Source organism: Xyrauchen texanus, chromosome 2, assembly GCF_025860055.1.
Source record: "Xyrauchen texanus isolate HMW12.3.18 chromosome 2, RBS_HiC_50CHRs, whole genome shotgun sequence".
NCBI lineage: Eukaryota > Metazoa > Chordata > Actinopteri > Cypriniformes > Catostomidae > Xyrauchen > Xyrauchen texanus.
In genome coordinates, this window is record NC_068277.1 from 19,085,596 (window position 1) to 19,105,871 (window position 20,276).

General features: G+C 37.1%; 1 protein-coding gene across 4 annotated transcripts; it reads right to left on the reverse strand.

Moving 5' to 3' along the window:
* Positions 1-739: 739 nt before the first annotated feature.
* LOC127661941 (thyroid receptor-interacting protein 6-like) lies at positions 740-19,576 on the reverse strand. Of its 4 annotated transcripts, none has more exons than XM_052152923.1 (11): positions 19,527-19,576; positions 19,018-19,080; positions 14,208-14,421; positions 13,657-13,814; positions 13,025-13,129; positions 12,237-12,797; positions 10,205-10,295; positions 9,904-10,073; positions 7,939-8,117; positions 4,031-4,151; positions 740-3,330 (listed from the first exon to the last, which is right to left on the reverse strand). In XM_052152923.1, exons 3-11 carry the CDS (start codon positions 14,410-14,412, stop codon positions 3,199-3,201), a joined length of 1,722 nt encoding a protein of 573 aa, XP_052008883.1. In that variant the 5' UTR covers positions 14,413-14,421; positions 19,018-19,080; positions 19,527-19,576; the 3' UTR covers positions 740-3,198. The 4 variants fall into 4 exon arrangements, with proteins under 4 accessions (XP_052008883.1, XP_052008873.1, XP_052008901.1 ...); XM_052152913.1 differs by having other exon boundaries at positions 19,522-19,572; XM_052152941.1 differs by lacking the exon at positions 19,018-19,080 and having other exon boundaries at positions 19,527-19,574.
* Positions 19,577-20,276: the final 700 nt, after the last annotated feature.

Genomic DNA, 20,276 nt, shown 5'->3' on the forward strand with positions numbered 1-20,276 from the left:
TTAACATGGTTTTAGTGTGATCAATTCACTCACTAATGTTTTCTGTGTAAAGTTTTATCCAATTTTACAACTTTGTTGCCATGACGACAATGGCATAAACCTTCTAATTTCGTAAAAATTATGATTTAAAAAGCTTTACAGCTCAAATAATACACAAGTTTTAACAGAACAATTAATGTAAGTGCATTTGCAAAATAATATATATATATATATAACATTTCTGCCTTTAAAGTCTTAAAAAAAATTGGCCTCACTATAAACTATTTTTTCTTTTGAATTTTTTGTGGTAATCAACAAAATGCCACAAATGCTGTTGATGGAGTTTAGCTTGTATTGAACCTGGAATATTGCTTTAATGAGAAAATATTATATATTTGCACAAATTCTAATATTAGAAAGGAGGAACCAATCACCAGCATATGCAAATAAAAACATCAGTATTTCTATTCCAATACAAAGCAAGCTTGACCCCATTTATTTCTCTATTAACTCTGTTTTGCATTTTTGAATATATACCAGTCATGCACTGTATGCTGAATATAAAATGTTTGTGTTTAGTGTACGATAAGGATTGATATAGTAATTGAAAGTTTTAAATGAAATTTTAAAGAATCATTCAGTTGATATATACTACTTTTTTCATCAATTTTAAAAGTGGAAATGTCTTGCTACTCTGTAATAAAGTGTAATCAATTGGATGTAATACAAACAGCAAAAAACACACAAAAAAGTTTTTCCATTTGTTTTATTTCACAGTTCATCAGATCATAAATCAGAACATGAGTCAGTACAATTTGGAAGTCAACACACAGGCAGTAAAACAGATGCATTTCTGAAGCACATCATTTTCTTCCAACAATCAGTATCAGAGTAAAAATAAATGTACCCACAAAAATTTCTCACAAATTCAGCCCTGAAGTCTACTCGCAGTTTAAAAGTACATCAGCGGTGTATTAAACTGTGCTAGGGTAATTTTTCAATTAAAAAGATTCTACAATGACGAGAAGGTTGGAGAAATTATGCTATTTGGCAAAAACACAACAAATAAATCCAAAAGGTGCAAATAACACAATACAGCACAGAAAGATGTTGGTTCAGTAACATGTATGAGAAAATAATGGTCACACTTTCCATAAGTTTGCATTAATTAACATTAGTTAGTGCATTAGGTATCATGAACCAACAATAAACAAAACTTAAATATTTTTTTACAGCACAGTCTGTCAAAGGTAATTTATCTAAATACTACTGTTCGTTGTTTGCTAAAGTTAGTTCATAATGCATTTATAAATGTTAACATATACTGTATACTTTTAATGTCAAAGTCTATTAGTATATATATAGAATTTAACATTAATGAAGATTAAGAAGGCTGTAAATGTATTGTTCCTTGTTATTTCACATTAACTGTTGCGTGACCTAATATTAATGAGTACAACCTTATTGTAAAATGTAACTAAATAATAACAGTCAGATATTCCACAATGGCAAAATGATTTACTCTTTTTTATATATATATATATATATATATATATATATATATATGGCAAACAATTAATCCAAATTGATTCTAAAATGCAATCTCACACAAATATTCCCGAAAAAAATCAATAAATAAAAGCATGCAACCACCTGAACCATTTTGTGCTTTTAGTTTCTAGAAAATTTTAACTAACTTGGTGCAAAAGACTAGTGTGTAAATATTTGTTTTCTTCAAACAACCTTGTTTGAAACCTATTTGTATAATGCATTAGTAAGTAATGGATGCTTGACATTGCACATGTAACAGATAATAAAACACAAATACAATTTGTTGGGGGGTTATAGATTAAAAAAAATGTATCCAGTCAGTAACACAGATGCAATCTATTCGCATAATAGTATGATCAGATATGTGGAATAATTATCTAAAGTGAAAGTCAAGATATTTCTCTAGTACATACTTTACACCTTCTTGAAGCCTTTATACTTCTTCATTCATCATCTGTTAGTCATTACCAACAAACATTTAGGAACAATCCTGCAGCTAATTTCCTTGAGGTCATGGGAAACATTCTAAACCTAACAAGTCACATTTTTCCTCAATCATCTATCCTAAAAGCCGTAAATCTCAACTGCAATACTTAGAACTCCTCTCTCTACTCTCTAACTCCCTTAAAAAAATATCCATTCTGCTGCCCAACCTTTTGAAGCACTTCTCAATCCAGGCTTCCAATTTATCTAAATTTATACATGATCTAATACAGGCCAGTTGAATGAGCACCCAATTCTCTACAGATAGAACTACTAACATCTTAATCAAGTGACTTCCTTCATTTAATAGGTCATGGTAAAACTGACCCACTATTCCCATCTAAAAACCAAACATGGTGAGAAAAGGTGATCCAAAATCAGTGTAAAAGAGCATCTTTAACATTAACACCATTTGTGTTGGCTGGAGGGACAACAGCAGGGGAAAAAAGAAACGGACAGCTGCCATTGTTAAATGTTCCAACCTTTTCAACATAAATCATATCATAATAAAGTCAGTAAATGGCATAGTGTGATAATATCTTTCAAGAATCATGATCATACATTTTAGGTGTTAAAATAGTCAATATTGTGTATAGGCTCTCCGCTGAGCAAGTAAAAAAAACTCAAAGTTTGTTTCTGAAAGAATAAAATAAATGAAGAAGAGAGTCTGTCAGTGGGGATAGTGTGAAGTGAACAAATGCCAGCAGAAGTGAGGCACTACAGCCTGAGTTAAAGCCTAGTAGTGCCTGGTTGAGGAGACAATGTTCTTATCAATCCATGAGAAGGTGTTTTTAAGTTGTAAAGACTCTTAAAGGCAGTGAGTGTCTGTCAGAAGATAGAAATGTGCCCTGTTTACATCAGCCCCGTTAACCACTCCCATTTTGTATAAACATGCACACGCACGATAAAACACAATCAATAAGCACCAACACATGTCATTCACCACCTGTTTTGCTTTTTTCATCCCTATGAAAACAAGTGAAATTACTCTTATGTACAAGAGCTACAGCTCTATGAAACCCAGAGAGGGAGGTCTTCAAATTGTTTGTGTGATCAGCACGGGTATTTGGCGTTTAACTGTCTAAAGGATGGAAAAAATACCAAGTGGTGAACTTTTAGATGGTGATACATTCAAAAGAATAACCATTATGCAGAGAATGGGTGCAAAGAGACGGGACAGAGCAATTAGCAGTCCGTGGAGATTTTGGCAGAGAGGTCCTGGATGCGCCGGGCACTGCAGCTCTTGCACAAAATGTGGCCATCCAGGGGATAGCAGCCTCTACCCTCACCCTCTGAAGAGAGGAGAAGACCACACTCCTGCATCCCAAATAAAATTAAACATACAGTTTTTCATCAGTACTTATTAGGTCTATTGCACTAAGAATCTACAGATCAACCACCTTTGTATAAACATGGGTTAAAAGAATAGTTCACCCAAAAATTAACATTTTGTTAGACGCTCCAAAAAGCATATTAAGGCAGCATAAAAGTAATCCATAAGACTCCAGTGGTTAAATCCATATCTTCAGAAGTGATATGATGGGTGTGGGTGAGAAACACCAATATTCCATTTTTGCAAGAAATTCTTCTCCCTGCCCAGTATTGGGTGTATGCATGAAGAATGTGAATAACCAAAAACACAAGAAGAATGTGAAAGTTACAGTGGAGATCGACTGAGCGGGGAGGAAAATGTATAGTAAAAACGGACTAAAATGTTTACGTGTTTCTCACCCACACCTATCTGAACACATTGATTTAACCACTAGAGTCATATGCATTACTTTTATGCGGACATATGTAGTTTTTGGAGCTTCAAAATTTTGCCGCCATTTCAGTTGCATTGTATGGCCCTACAGAGCTGAAATATTCTTCTAAAAATATTTGTGTTCCACTGAAGAAAGATGTAATGCCTTGAAATGTTAAAAGTACAATAAAAAAAAAATATTCATAGTATAATACTTGGGTTACTCCAATAACTCACTGATAAATATACAAACTAGATGGCAGTCTATATTACCTCACATACGTAGCAGTTAACATGGAAACTGCGATCCAGCGCAACAATCCTCACCGTCTCCTCCTGCCCTGGCTCTGGCATTATGGGCTGACAACATACTGAGCAGCGAGGGGCAAACTTCCTGTTTAGACCAGAAGCAAACAAGGTGTTAAACCGGATAGTTCACTCAAAAATGTTTAATTCTCTCATAATTTAAACTCATGCCATTCCAGATGTGTATTACTTTCTTCTGCTGAACACAAAGATTTTTAGAAAAACATTTAAGTTCTGTAGGTCCATACAATGCAATTGAATGGTGACTAGAACTTCCAGTTCCAAAAAGCATATAAAAGGCAGCATAAAAATAATTCATATGACTATAGTGGTTAAATCCATATCTTAAGAAGCGATATGATCGGTGTGGGTGTGAAACAGCTAAATAATTACATACTTTAACTATAAATCTTGATTTTGGCCATTTGCATTCTTCATGCATATGGACACCTACTGGGCAGGGAGGAAAATATATAGTAAAAAAGTCCTTAAATATTTATCTGTTTCTCACCCACACCTATCATATTGCTTCTGAAGATATGGATTTAACCTTTGTAATTGTATGGATAAAATTTATGCTGTCTTTATGTGCTTTTTACAGCTTAAAAGTTCTGGCCACCATTCACTTATATTTGTTTGTGTTTAGCAGAAGAAAGGAAGTCATACACATCTGGTATGGCATGAGGATGAGTAAATTAGACAATTTTCATTTTGGGGTGAATTATTCTGTTAATAATAAAATTCACGACAAAAATTTGTAGTACATTTGCTGAGGCCTTGTATTCATAAACAGCGTTCCCACCCCTTCTGGCCAATTAATTTCTAGGGCTTTTGTAATTATTCCTAATTACTTGATATAAATTGTAAAAAATATATTTTATAGAGATTGAACTGACAAAAAAAACTTGTTTGCAAATGAAATATTTTACTAGAGATATTAGAGCAAATTCATTATTTCCGATTAAAAAAAAATTATTGATTCGTTGATATAACAGAAAAACATATATACATTGAATCAACATTTAACCCCCACTATTACCCCTCCCCCCCAACCAAATCACCAACCACACCCTGAACCCTAAAGAATACCCGTGTTCACACATAAGTATACACACACAAAAAATATGATAATCATACAACATCCAAAACTATACCTCTCTCGCCACATACCCTCCGCGAGAGTCCCCCAAAAACGCTAAATAACTGGCCCATTTCCTTTAAAACAAATCCCAAATCACCAGCCTTCTACAGGACACCTCCTCAAAAGCTGCCACCCTCCCCATCTCCGCACACCAATCCCGAAATGAGGGCACTCCAGCTGACTTCCATCCTCTTAAGTTAAGCTGCCTACCTATTATAACACTGTTCAGAACCCAATTTTTTACATGTTTATCCCCCATATTGATGACCGCTCCATTGTAAAAATACAGTCTCATGCAAAATTAAATTTGAGTGCCCAATACGTCACACATAAAACTCTGAAATTTCAACCAAAATTCTTGGATCTTAACACACCACCAAAAAACATGGGTTGTGTCTCAATCTTCTGATTGGCATCGCCAGCAGGTGGGTGTGTCTTTCAGACCAAGCCTATACAATCTATAGGGGGTCCAATAGAATCAATGTAAAATCTTGAATTGCATAAGGCGAACCCTTGCAATCTATTCTAGAATACATTTTATGGACTGATGAAAAAAAGTATAGTCCCTTCCAGATGGGTTCAAAAGTCTCCAAATATCTGTAAAACCAAATTTTTTACACATCCTGTGAAGCATCAATGTTACTCTAGAGGGCTTATACACATTTGCTTCAATATGATCACAGACAGAGTCAATCAATAGATTAAAGTCTCCATCCAATATTATATCTTGAGGGGTGCCAGCAGTTTGCAACATCCCTTCAAGTTCTATAAAAAAGCCCTGATCATCAGTGATAGGAGCGTAAATATTAGCCAAAATCAACCTTTGACCCTGGATTTCAGCTAAAACAATAATGAGTCTTCCTAATTTCTTTAATCTGTTTGAGACATTTGAATTGGGGAAGCTTACGACGGCGCCAACAGGCGTCCATCCCACTAAACTCAAACAGTCCATGTATGCCTACGAGAGCCCCTGTGACAACTTTGCCGATGGATTGATCAAGTCCGGTGTTTCTATACAAATTTTGTGAGACAGAATTACACAACAGAAGATAAAGACCCTTGTCGTTCTCAGGAATTCCAACAATTCGGACGTTATTCTGGACGGTTACAGTTCTCCAAATCTTCCAGCTTCTCCCAGACGTGCTCCAAATCAGTCGCTAATGGATTAGCAGCTATTTCCCTCTCCAATGACTCCAGATAATCGATCTGTTTCTCGACATCCCCCACTCTTGTAACCATCTCAGTGAATTTCTTCTCAATGGCAGTGATCGGTCAACGTATTACAGCAAGATCCTCCAAGTCAGCAACGACCTTCGGCAGCATTGCCGACACGCTCATCAATTCTCACCGAATCTCCTTCACTTCACTGGCCAAATCGTCTCCCGGGCTTGTGCCCTACTACTCGGGGAGAACACAAGTGTCTTTTAATGCCTCCAGAGCCTGAGGAGTTTTAATTCTTTGACATATTGTCTTCCTAGAACAGTCAAGAATCAGGGTGTATCTAATCTCACAGGTTTATGACACAAAAAGTATAAAAACTAGCAAAGTGCGCAGAGCTTGCCCTTCACACTTCCGAACATTGCATGGCGCCACGCGACTCCCGAATTTCATTATTAAGTATAGTTAATTTCCATGACTTTAAGATTTTAGTAATTCCCCATAAATTTTCCAGGCCTGGAATCACAAGTAAAAAACTCCCATATATATATATATATATAATATCCAGGTTTTCAATGACAATGGTAACCCTGCATAGAACATGGCATGATCTATATTTGATTGATTGTTTAACAAGAAAATAGGATTGAGGGTTTCCAGCACACAGAAGGACAATAAAGAGATAATACAGTTATCAAAATATTTGGCACCCTTGGTAAATATGAACAAAGGCGGCTGTGAAAAAAATCTGTATCGTTTATCCTTATGATCTTTTATTAAAAAGAAAACCACACAAATCAAAACTTTAATTGAAGTAAAACAATTGAAACAGGGGAAATCTCATTATTAAATAAATATATTTCTCCAAAATGCATTGACCAAATTTATTGGCACCCTTTTATTGGAAGATCCAACCAGGGTTCATTGTAAGCTTTCTGGCAGATATTTAGATTTTTTTATCTGTTGGTATTTGTTAGAGTCTGTGATGCCATGTATCTGAATAAGATGTCCAGGACCTCTGGCAGAAACAGCCCCACAACATAAAAGATCCAGCACCATGTTTAATCATGAGCATTGGGTACTTTTTCATCTCAGTGTGCACCAAACTTAGTGGAAAATTAATAGAACATTGGCAGGATGTACTCACTTTTGTTGCCAGCGGTTTAGACATTAACGGCTGTGTGTTGAGTTACTTTGAGGGGACAGCAAATGTACACTGTTATACAAGCTGTAAACTCACTACTTTACATTGCAGCAAAGTGTCATTTCTTCAGTGTTGTCACTTGAAAAGATAAAATCAAATATTTACAAAAATGTGAGGGGTGTATTCACTTTTGTGAGATACTGTATTTTACTCATAAGAATTTCTAGGGGTGCCAATATTTGTGGCCAACAAGTTTGAGAAAAACATTTAATAATGAGATATTTCCCCTCTTTCAATTGTTTTACTTAAATTAAAAGTTTTTGAATGAAAGATCAAAAGGATAAACAATGCAGATTTTTGTTCACAGCCTTCTTTGCTCATATTTACCAAGGGTGCCAATATTTTTGGCCACAAATGTGAGTGAGTGAGAACCTGTGGAAATCTTTGATACAGTGAATCTGGGAGGCGGCATCAACAGTAAAAGGCACTCCATCCAGGCAACAGCCGCAAACCACACATGTGAAACAGCGAGGGTGGTAGGCCTTTCCCATAGCCCTCAGGATTCGGTCTAGGATAGGCTCAGAGCATTTTGAACAGTGCTCAAGTGTGCTCTGAGAAAAAAGAGGAACAAATAACAGAAGGAATGGTTAAAAGGTAAGTCACCTGCTGAGATAAGAATAAAACATAATGTTTGGCATAAAGATTGAAAACTGAAACTAAGCATTATATTTGAAAAATCACTGAACAGATTAAAAAGGACCAACCTTTGTACTACAGACTAATTAAAATGCTAATAACATGCTCTTCTCTGCTTTTCTGTCTTTCTCTTCCTTCTCTCTTTTTCACAAATTATTGTGCTTTGGATAAATCTAAAAATACATTTATAAACTAAATTTAAAGCAATGACACAAAAACAAAAGTCAATCGATTACAAATTTTAATCGAATTAATTACATGGTGTCCCGATTAATTAATCGTGATTAATCGCATATACAAATATTTGCTGAGAAATATTAAAAAATTATATATGCATATATATATATATATATATCTGTATATATATATATATATATATATATTCAGATAATTAAAATGAATTACATTCTTGAGGCAGAAGAGTTCATCATTGATAAGACAATACAAAAAGTGGCTTTAGAATACAATGTATTGTTTACTACCATATTATTGATCATAAGCCAATCATTGGCATACAGTTCACAGCAATCCATTTCACAAGTGAATTTGTCAATCAGTTGGACATTTATTATGAGGGCTTTTTTAAGGACCCATCAATGAACACCTGCATCAGACATGCTGGTGTAGCGTCTTGGATGCGTTGCGTCATAAACATAAAATGTTTAGGTCACTGTGTTAAGTTAAATATGGTTTAATACTTAGAACACATTGAGATCCCATAGTTCGGATTTGCGCTCCATCAAGTGTTTGAACGCAAGAACGTAACGCATGTTTGTGTTGTTCTGCTGCTCAAGGGTGTTTTTCTTCACTGTATAAACTGCGCACTGTCACACAGCTGAAGTTTCACTTACTGCTCTCTGGAGTAAACAGGTGGTACTACAAGCTTGCATTTTTCAGGAATCTTCCGTATTGCATTGCAATTAATGCAGTTAATTTTTTTAACACTTTATTTTTAAATCGACAGCCCTAATATATCTATCTATCTATATATATATAAATAATTTAAATACATATATATTGAGCATGCATCTATGTTTTGAAAGTGGAAAAGAAAGGCAAGAAAAGATGCTACCTACAAGAGCGAACATAATTATATAACAGACTTATGAAAGACAGCAAAAAGACACAGTACTGCGCAAAAGTCTTAAGCGCATGATATTCTTCACAAAAACAACTGTCTTAAAATGGTTCTTTTATATATTCTGCTTTGAGTGTATCAGTAGGAAATATCAATTGTAGATTTCAACATTCCCTTTGCAAATAAAATAGAATATAAGAACAAGGAGCCCTACAACAGATGTTATGGCCCCACAGAGCCCAGATCTCAGCATCATTGAGAGAGTCTGGGATTACATGAAGAAACAGAAGCAATTGAGACTATATAAATAGAAGATCTGTGGTAAGGTCTCCCAAGATGGTTGGAACATTCAACAACCAAAAAAAAAATGTGTCCAGGTGTACCTTGGAGAATTGGAGCTGTTTTGAAGGCAAAGGTTTTCACACCAAATACTGATTTAGCATTGTTTTTAAAGTTTACTGGACTTTGTATGACGTTTATTGATAAATTAAAACTATTTATGGCATTATTTTTGAAGACATCTTCACTCTGTAACATTTTTCAAAAGTGCCTAAAACTTTTTCACAGTACTGTGTATATACAAGATATATACAGAAACAGAGGATATAACAATGCACACTGACTATGTAGCAGCTTTCACAGTAGCTCTTCCTGTCTAGTGCATAGAAGGGCTGGCCTCTCAGTCGGGCATGGCAGGTGATGCAGGTGAAACACTCCACATGAAACACCTGCTCCATTGCAATACAGCCGCTGCCATCTCCCAGAACATTATCCCCACACCTAGCGCACCTACCTGAGAGATAATGAGAAGATTGACATCTCATTTCTGATCACTATATTGCTGTTTTCTGTTACGGTTTTTACACATTATGAATGCAAAACCTCTGAATCAGAAGACTGAGGTTTTAAAATACTGCAGCATACCAAAATATTCTTCAGTAGGGGGATGATTCATGTCATACACCAACTTCTTTGTGAGCCGATCCAACTCCTCTTCTGGCCTATGTGCTGACCCCTGATGGCAGAATATGGAAGAACAGAGATGAAAACAAGATAATTTGTAGATCTTCTGAAAACAGTGTAAGTGAAACTTGCCAATGTAAATCTCTTTGCTGCAATGCTAGGGTGTAGGTGGTGGCAAAGCAATTTCTATCTAGATGCTGAGTGTTTATTATTGTGTTGCTAAGTAGATGAACGTGTGTTCTGGGTGGTTTCTTGATGGCCCAAGTCAAAAGACCACTCCCAAGTGTTTATCACCCCATTCCCACCTAAACAGTGCTTGTTCTTGCTTTGGATAAAAGCGTCTGCCTGTTCTTGTGCCACACAACCAGTGCTCGGCAGAGAACTTACACTTCCTTTAGCGCTATTTTGCGTACTGCTCATGCGTAAAGCACTAGGCAGTGTAAACAAGCTTGAAACCATGTTCTTGCCTACAGACTGCAAAGGCAAGACGTACAATGAAAAAAGAGATACTTTGATCCGTTCTCACTCAAAACCAACTGGATCACTTCAGAAAGAAATGGATTAAACCACTGGAGTTGTGTGTATAACTTTTATGCTGACTTTTTGGAGCTTCAAAAGGCCTGATCACCATTCACTTGCATTGTATGGACCTACAGATCTCAGATATTATTCTAAAAATCTTTGTGTTCAGCAGAAGACAGAAAATCATACACATCTGGGATGGCATGAGGGTGAGTAAAAGATGAGAGAATTTATATTTTTGGGTGAACTATCCCTTTAATCCAGATACATTTGAAAACTGCATTTTGCAAAACATAAGTGTGGCCCTGCGTCATGTCCACGTATGGTCTGAAACACAATTGTCACAATTCAGAGTAAACTTTCCAACGCTTTTGAAGGAATGCAATGTGAAGGTTGTACAAAGTAACATTTATATTTAACGTTATCAAAGAGGATAACAGGCACAACAAACGCAGCTAAAATATAGCCGCCACCTTAATTGTTTTGGGTTGTGATTTTTTTTCCACTTGTCGCCACTTGATCGCAAACCACGCCCCGCAGTAATGACTAAACCCTCAGGAATGTTTTCATTGGTCATCTCAATCATGCAGTCACCTGTGCTTAGTTCAGACTCCAGAAAAATTGTGAATGGATCCAATGCGACCAACGGTAAGATAAGTCTGCTGGTACTTCTCAATAAGGGCGTGGAAAAAACACACTTTTGGGTTGAATGGATCACATGAAATAAATAATAATTTTCGGATATCTCAGCTTTACCTGTCCACAGTACATTGCAAAGTTGCTGTTTTCAAATGTAACCTCTTGGGAGATTGTTTTCTAAAAGCTTAATTTTCGCAGGCCAGAACATGTCCAAACACTGTGTCAGTGTGGCCAGAAGGCCAAAACATTTTCAAACGAAAACATTAGTGTGGACGTGGCCTAAATATGCCACATCAGGGTCTTACATGAATCTTAGGAGTCATACAAGTTGTTTTGAGAACATATGTATTTTAGTCTAGTTTGGTTTAGTCCAGTCTTGCGAGACAGTGTATTTGTTGTTTTCAAAACATTACTGTCCGGACATTAAACCACTCCCGGCCTCGACATTAGCGGTTCCTTGTTCAAGACAAACAGGTTTAAGAGGCTTGAGTGAAGAAAAATTTTAAGGCCCAGAACTGCCTATTCTGGTTCCTAGATATGGCTCTGGTTGCTCCATTTTAAGTCTATGGGATTTTTTCAATATTTTATCGTCCATCAAGCAAAATCATCTCAACCATCATCAGTCTTATTGGTTAGAAAAGAAACAGCACTTTTCAACTATAGTAATAGTGATGCTTGCCTTATCAAATACCACTAAATAAGTTATATAAAACATTTAATAAAACAAAACTGGTGCTGGAGTCAATTATGCATTATTTTTATATAAATCTTATAGAATAAAAAACAGGAACACAAATAATTAAACTGATCTTCTACCTCTCTGAAGTCTCACCTTATTAGGCTCATATGCTGATTGGTCTTGACCCTTCTTTGCCATGGGTCCCTGACCAACTCGCCCCCCTGGCATATTTCCTGACCCCCCCTTATAGGCAGCTGGATCTCCATGAGGTTCCTGAGCAGGAGGAGGTGGAGGTGGGTACCAGCCCTGTCCCTGTGGCTCATAATATGGGCGATCTTGCGGAGGGGGGCGAGAGGCATGCTGACGGGGTGGTGCCGGGGCGTACGCCTGCTCTGCTTGACGCCCACCCTGAGAGTATGTCACTGGCTGGGCAGTTTTCACCTGTACTGTGAAGCGTGGGCCAGTGGGGGTAGAGGCAGTGGTGTAGGAGGCAGGCACTGGTTGTGGGTAAGGTTTGTGGATTGAAGAGGAGGGTGAGTAAGCATAGTCTGCCTGAGGTGTCGTTGTGTAAGGTGGGGAGGGGTGGTACTGGCTCTGGAGTGGAGGAGGGTAGCCCATTGAGGGCCTGATCGGTGGTGGTGGCGCCACCATCTGGTTGGGTGGTTTATAGCGGTCAATGGGGTGGTGATTGCTGTAAGGCACATTGTCATATAACTGTAGAAAAAAAAATTAAGTCGTTTTTTTTTTTTTTTGACAGAAAACAGATTAATACAAAAATATTGCTTTGTTACTTAAAAAAAAAAAAAAAAAAGGGAGTGCACAAAAACAATACTAAATACTAGGTTTTCTTTTAAAAAAAAAAAAAATCAATTTCAGCATGTTTTTGTTTTCACCATTTGAAATTTTACTAAGTGCAATGTAAAAAAAAAAATTGTTTTTACCTGTGTGCTTGAGTTCTGAGGATGACTATCCAGGTCAGCCAGCATACAAGTAAGAGAGTCGATCTCTGCATCAATAGTAGATATGTGCTTTTCTGATCCTCGATTCTGAATAAACAACAGGATGTCAAATTAATAATGTTACTTTTAGGCAGCACAAAAATAACAGAATGTGAAAAACTTCTGATCTGATAAAAACAATAATTTAATAACAATATTAGGATTCTCAATCATTGTGCAGAGCTGAGCCTACCTAGGAAAATGTATTTGCACTATAGAATTTTTCCATAACTTAAGACTATTAATTTCCATGAAATTTCCAGGCCTGAAAAAAAATCACAATTTAAAATTCCATGATATTTCCAGTATTGGAATATTTACACTTTACAGGTAAAGCTTCTGAAACATATTCATGTCCTCATTTTATCTAGGCTGTATCTACTCCCATTTTTGGACAAAGTTGACCTGTTTTAAGATACCTGAACCTGAATTTTAGAACCTTAAAAGTAAATGACAAATAATATGAATCATACCCATCTTAGCATTAATTTAGGTTTAATTCTGTCTTGTAATTCTCTTGTCACAAGATTGTAAATGAAGTCCTAATTGTAAATGAACATATGGGTACCACTGACATGAATCTCATGGCTGGCCATGTGGGGGCTCCAGGTGTGGTGGTCCTCCTTGGGCCCTTGGCCTGGAGTGTAGTATCTTTCTCCCATGTTGGGAGACAGAGGGCGATAGGCAGAAGACCCTGAGCGATCGTCTTGATGCTGGTGCTGCATATTTCCACCTTTTGAGCACACAAACACAGACAGACAACAGCCCAGAACAAACATTACTTCAGTCCAAGGTCATTCTTTGACTAGGACAAAGCACAATGTGAACAGTATTCAAGCCTTTAAATTATATTGTTTTTAAGACTAAACTCACTAAACATGCTCTAATATATTAAATATCATCTGTACTTGTAAGCCTTGTAATGTCTTACTTAGTATTACTGTATTACAGACTGTACTAAGTACACTACACTGAGCCCTACGCAGAGTATTACTATGACCCATACTGGTTGATAAGACAGAAAAAATGACATATAAACACTAAACATTAACTGGAATGTTCAAATGTTATAGGGGTAGGAAGAGAATAAGTCTATGAATCAGATCCAGCCTCCATAGGTTCTCACCTGAGGGTCCAGTGGCCATATATCTTACAGGCATACTATTTCCTCCTGGTCCACCATTTTGGTCATACATGCTATATTTGGACCTCTGGTCAGGTAGAACTTTCTTAGGAGGTCTGTATAGGGCAGGGCCAGTGTGAGACATTGCTGCTGTGGCTCTATCTGGGCTACCCAGAGTTCTTGGAGGGAGCCAGGTGGGGCCAGACATGCCAAGCTTCTATCAGGACAGCACAGAAGAAGATACATTATTTCACTCTTGAGGACTGCCAAGGGTAACATAAGAGTTATAATGTTGGCATGCACTTGAATGGGTTTGCAAAGAACATGTCTTTTAATTTAGAGTTCATGATGACTCTTTGTGCATTCTGAAAATAATTATAACAGGTCTTTGACCTATTCACTCATATATCCAATAAATGACACTAAAGCCTCTATTCCACTATCGGGCTGAATGAAACCATACCACTTCATGCCAATCTGGACCAGTTGGCGCAGTTATGGTTTCTTTTTCCACTGTGATGCTTGAATGTATGTAATGAATACATCAGATGATGATGGTGTGAGAGGTAAACACTGGAGTGTGAGCACTATGGAGGATGATCGCATATTCAAGTTTAGGACTGTTTTTAAAAAAAAAAAAAAAAACATGTCCCATGTCAAAAAAAAAGGAAAGCAAAAAGGAAAAGGCGAGAGGTTTAGCATCATATGCTGAGAGGTTGTGCATGTCCCCAGACACTCAAACACAGAAAAGTAAACATTAACAGACTAGCTAATGCAATGCATGTATAAATACAGCATAAATGTACTATACTAGTCAAACCATCATCATAAAAAAACACCAAACATAATTTTATTTGTTTGCATTTTATTAACCTGACCAAAGCAAACTTTGCCAGCTACCTAGAAACAATAGTTACCTTGGTGTTGGCAAATTGACAACTGTGAGCCACCATGTACTAAAGCCATTTGACCACCATGATTGAGCATGGTTAAGTATGCTACACCAACCGTGCCGAGAAATCGGTGCCGAGCCAAACTTAATTGAAAATGGTATTGGAACTGTTCCTCACTGTGCTCAGAACCTTTTGACACAATGGTGGAAAAGTGGCTTAAGTCAAAAGCTGAATTTCCACTATCGGGCCATAAGGTCATGCTAGTGCATGCCAAGGCTAGTTGCATTCCCACAGTAACTTCTGGGGCTTCATCGTACCTCCTCAGGGCCAACGGCCCGCCAATTACCCTTGAGCTAAATAAGGCTTAAGGCTCAATGTCGAAGGTGGAGGTTTGCTGAGTCAAGTCAGAGAGTCAGCATCAAGATACCAACGTTTTTCATATCTAGCTACCAGCTAACATATCAACGGAGAATGAAGAATAGTCAGAACAATCAGAACCGGACAGTAAACAAAATCAGGGCCCTTCTGAATATTTGGGCAAATGAAAATGTGCAATGTCAGGTTGGCAGCATGTGACGAAAAGACGTGATTAAGTATATTGTCGCCGAACTTGCAAAGTTGTGTATCCAACGCAACTTTGTGCATCCAGCTAAGGGTTCAGGGTCAGGAAAAAGTAAAAAATAAATAACAACATTTGCAGGCAAAAAACTAATCAGAGTCTGATAGCTGGAGTTTCCCTATTGCTTATGAAATGGACAGGGTGTGTGACGTTGGCATCAGGGCGGTGTATTAAGGGGCAGCAATGCGGGGCTATTGGCCTGACGGTGGGAATGCAGATCGATTTTGGTCTCGCAGCTTGATTTCTGAGGCTATTAGCCCCGGCTGACCAGTTGATAGCCCTGGCCCGAAAAGCGGCTAATGACAGTAAGTCCAACAGTGCAAAACATAGTTCCACGCCACAATTGTATATATGTGTTATGTACTGTTACAACACAAAACAGGCTAATGTTTTACACTTTGTTTCCAATGGCAACCAATGGTTTCCGCGATAACAACAGGTGCGAAGTTAAAAAGCAGGAAAAGGCCACCATTCACAACTGAAAGGGGAATTCCAGAGTTCCTTAGTCAAATTGCCTTTCTCTCATCCTCTCTCTCACACACAATTCCCACAGGTGCACAGCACTTGCGATGTATTCGTCCAGCTCATAAGTCTCCCATTGGTACAATAGCCATTGTCCCAACCACTTGGGTCAGCCATGACCCTTAATATACAGAGCCCCTCCATGAAAATAAGATAGGAAACATTGTGTAATGATCAGCTTTTCACTTGAGCCACCTGGTCAAGCTCAAGAGTGTCTGCTTGACAATCTGTCCTATGTACTGAGGAGTGTTTGTTATTATAAGCTTATGAAAATAAAGCAAACAAACCTCACAACAAAATCCTATAAACATAATTTGCATTATACAGGCTTTCATTCACTTTTATATTCATCTTCCATGTTTCCTTCTTACAGAATGACAAAAAAAAATTGATTTTCAAAAACTTGCTATGGGCCCTAATCACTGTACTGGATCACAACAACACAAGGGCCGTTCAGACAGAGCACGTTACAGAGCTGTTCAGCTTGTAGTCAAACAACCCAGAAAGGAATTTGCCATGGGTTACCTCTGGATTTTCCTATGGGTTTTTATAATGGGGTTTTTGAACTTATGCGTAAAATAAGGTCTGTGGAAAACGTTACTTAATAAAAAGTGGACGTTTTGTTCTACAACATAAATTACACTCAGTCATACCTCAAACTTGAATTTTGAAGCCGGAATTCCGATCCAGGAATCGGGAGTATCCCTAGTAAAAAATACCAGTACTTCGGTACAAAGTTGGTACTAAAATAAAAAAGATGCAACAATACCGCTGAGCACTGTCTCAACCTGTGTTGTGACGAAGTCTGTTCCCCCACGTTTTGCCTTAGGTTAGTGTCCAAGTCTGTTCCCTCTATGTTTAATGGCGCGAAGGGAAACACTAACCTAAGGGTAACAGACTTGGACACAACAACGGTACTAGCATGCAATATGACTGACAAACGACAGCTTTTAAATGCTCACAGTCTTAATTTGAACGAGTTCTCGGTTACTCCTTTTACACTGAAATGGACAATTAATCCAAGTGACATGTATTAATGTCATTTATTAAACAGCTGAAGTCTGCAATCTTAGCGTGGATGAGCTGCGTACTTTAAATTAATGTATAAATCCACAGACATTGAGAATAAAAAGTTATATATTCACTTATTAAAATGTTTAAGAATTAGTTTAGATATAATTTTGATGATTAAACTCCACTTTAAAATATGTTCTGGAAAATAATAATTATTATTAAAAATAACTAAACTTATGTGTTCAATAACTTATGCTCATATTAGCATATTTTTGCTGCGGTATCGAAATTATTATCGAGAACTGTGAAATTTCACTGGTATCATTACGAAAACTGAAATTTTGGTACTGTGACAACACTAATAGAAACTATATACTTCACTTTTATTGCAAAATATACAAGTAGCTTAATGGTGAAGGGAGACCGTCTCGATTATGTCATTTACAGTGCGTCATGGAAGTGCACGATCGCGCTGAGCCACATTTTGCAGTTTCTGTTGGCCGCAGTTCTCTGATTGGTGGATAAGATAATGTAGTCGTTTACCATGAATTCCACTATCAAACTTTTTAACCAATGAAGTTGAGATAATGCAGACGGATGGTTTTAACGGATGCATATACCATTGATGAACAACCTTGAAGCTCACAGTATGTCGCACAAACAGAAAGTTCGGCCCGGAATGGACATTTAAATGTAGAAAATACTGGCTGTACCATTGTTTTCAGAGAAGCCAGTATTTCAACTTAGCATGTTTCCTATATCTCTGATAACATATTATAATAAATGTATGCTTTAGTACAGTAAATATATTACACCTTTAAAGGAATATTCTGGGTTCAAACCAAGATAAGATTGACAGCATTTGTGGCATAATATTGATTATAACAAAAGTATATTTTGAATTAGCCCTTCTTTAAAAAAAAATTATTATAATTGCCACAAGATATAAACAATTTTTGTGTGATAAAATAGCTTACTAACCTTTTCTGTATAAAATTATTTAAAATGTTACAATTTTGTTGCCATGACGATGTAATGTCAACAAACCCTAAAACGACAGTAAAAATTACGATTTAAACAACTTAACAGATCAAATTATACACGAGTTTTAACAGAAGAATTAATGTAAGTGCTTTTATAAAATGATACACTTAAAGTTTCTACCTTTAGCCCCAACAAAAAATGGGCCCCGTTCACGTCCATTGTAAGTGGCTGGCTGTATTTTTTTATTTGTGTGTGTGGTAATCAACATTAAACAACAACTGCGGTCGATTGAGCTCAACTTTTACTGAACCCGGAATATTCCATCAAGTTCTTTTAAACTTGACACGCTGTCTAAAACACAAAACTCGGCGTACCGGTCAAAACCTTGAGCATGTTTACAAAGGAAAATGACTGAAAAACAGCACCGACGGACGCAAAATCGTGCGCGGTGTGAACGGCCCCTAGGTTTGCAACGAGAGAAATGTCTCTGCCGCCTTGCACCTGAAACAGTACAAGCTCATACTCAAAGCCGGGGATTGTGGGGCCGATGGACAACACGCACAGCAGAGATTTCCTCTTTAATAATCTATTTATTTCTGATATAACGTGATGCAGGAACGCGAGCTTTGAGGCCACGTCTCAAATGAAAGTTACATTAACTGCACTCTGCCGCAGATGAACGCCACTTTCCTGTAAGATCTTAGCACAAGAGTAATAATAGCATCCCATCTACGGTAACTTGTGTTTATTTAAACAATAGGACATTAACAAGTTCCCGTACCTCTTTAAAACGTTGGAGACTCCGAGTCTACCGCGCATCTGTCTGGTCTCGCCTCGTTTTCATCTGTAATATGAAATCAGCTCATGAAATCAACCAGCGAGCTGTGCCCAAGTGACTATTTCTATACGACCATGCAAAGTCTTAGAACTAGATCCCCAATGCATTTACCATCCCATGCTATATTCATCCGATCAGTTTAGCTTTAAACATAAAAGGCACTTATGCAATGATAGTTAAAACAGCCTCAGCATTTAGGAAAAGCATTAAAAAAAGCCCTCTAGATCGTTCTATTTGTGTGAGCGTAACATATGAACATATTATCTAGTGTTAATGCTAGCAGTGCAAGTTGCCCAGACTAGCGACATCGTTGTTTTTAAACTCTCGCCATCACTTATACGTGACCATTCTAAAAAAAAACGCTTTGCCCGCTGTATTTTGAGGATATCTCAAATACATTTGTGAGCTACTCTTTAGTTGTCTGTCGGTTGCATGTTTGTAACCTACTTTACCAGGAGGATCCAGCAGCGATTGACATAGGCCTGTATGAAGCAGTCCAAACGCGTGACGTCAGGCCGTTGTGAAGCGTATTTTTGAGAAGCACGAGCTGTGCGTGTCCCGTATTAGAATGACATACGTTGCCACTTTTAGCAAAAATGGAAAGAGAAAGAGACATTATTTGACCTAATCCTAGGCATATAACTTGTCATGAGGAGGCATATTTAGCTGTTTTAATTATTTATTTATTTTTCATTTTAATAAATGAATCACTTCATTTGCATTCTATATTTTCCTCTTTGGATATACTTAAATCAGATAGGGATCAACCCATTAAATAATCCTCAAAACTATAACCCACATGCTTAATCTGTACGAGATCCTGTATGAGACAATCCTACATTTGCATTACAGTCAGGCTCCAACACACAAAAAAATAGGTCATTACCCTTTCTTAATTTTTACAAGTAATTTAATGTCTTTCATTCAGATTAACCCTACATTTGGGCATTAGAGACCCAGCACGTATATCTATCACAAATGGATCTACAAAATGCACAGATATTTTTCAAATATTTCAAGACAATTAGAAAATAATAGAATAAAATATATTTTTATGTTTTATTTTCCATATATATATATATATATATAAAATAATGCAACAAATTCGAACAGGATTCGTTACTTTCACACTGACATTTCATGAGATGCAATAGTCTGTCAAACACACATTGAGATACACATACCACATAAGAGACACATAA

Excerpts from the sequence above, each read along its gene's own strand:
- LOC127661941 (XM_052152923.1), bottom strand. The coding sequence starts at position 14,412 with ATGTCTGGCCCCACCTGGCTCCCTCCAAGAACTCTGGGTAGCCCAGAT. Across the intron at positions 10,296-12,236 it reads CAGCATATGAGCCTAATAAG|GGGTCAGCACATAGGCCAGA; the intron begins GTGAGACTTCAG and ends TTCTGCCATCAG. Across the intron at positions 8,118-9,903 it reads ACTGTGAAAGCTGCTACATA|AGCACACTTGAGCACTGTTC; the intron begins GTCAGTGTGCAT and ends CTTTTTTCTCAG.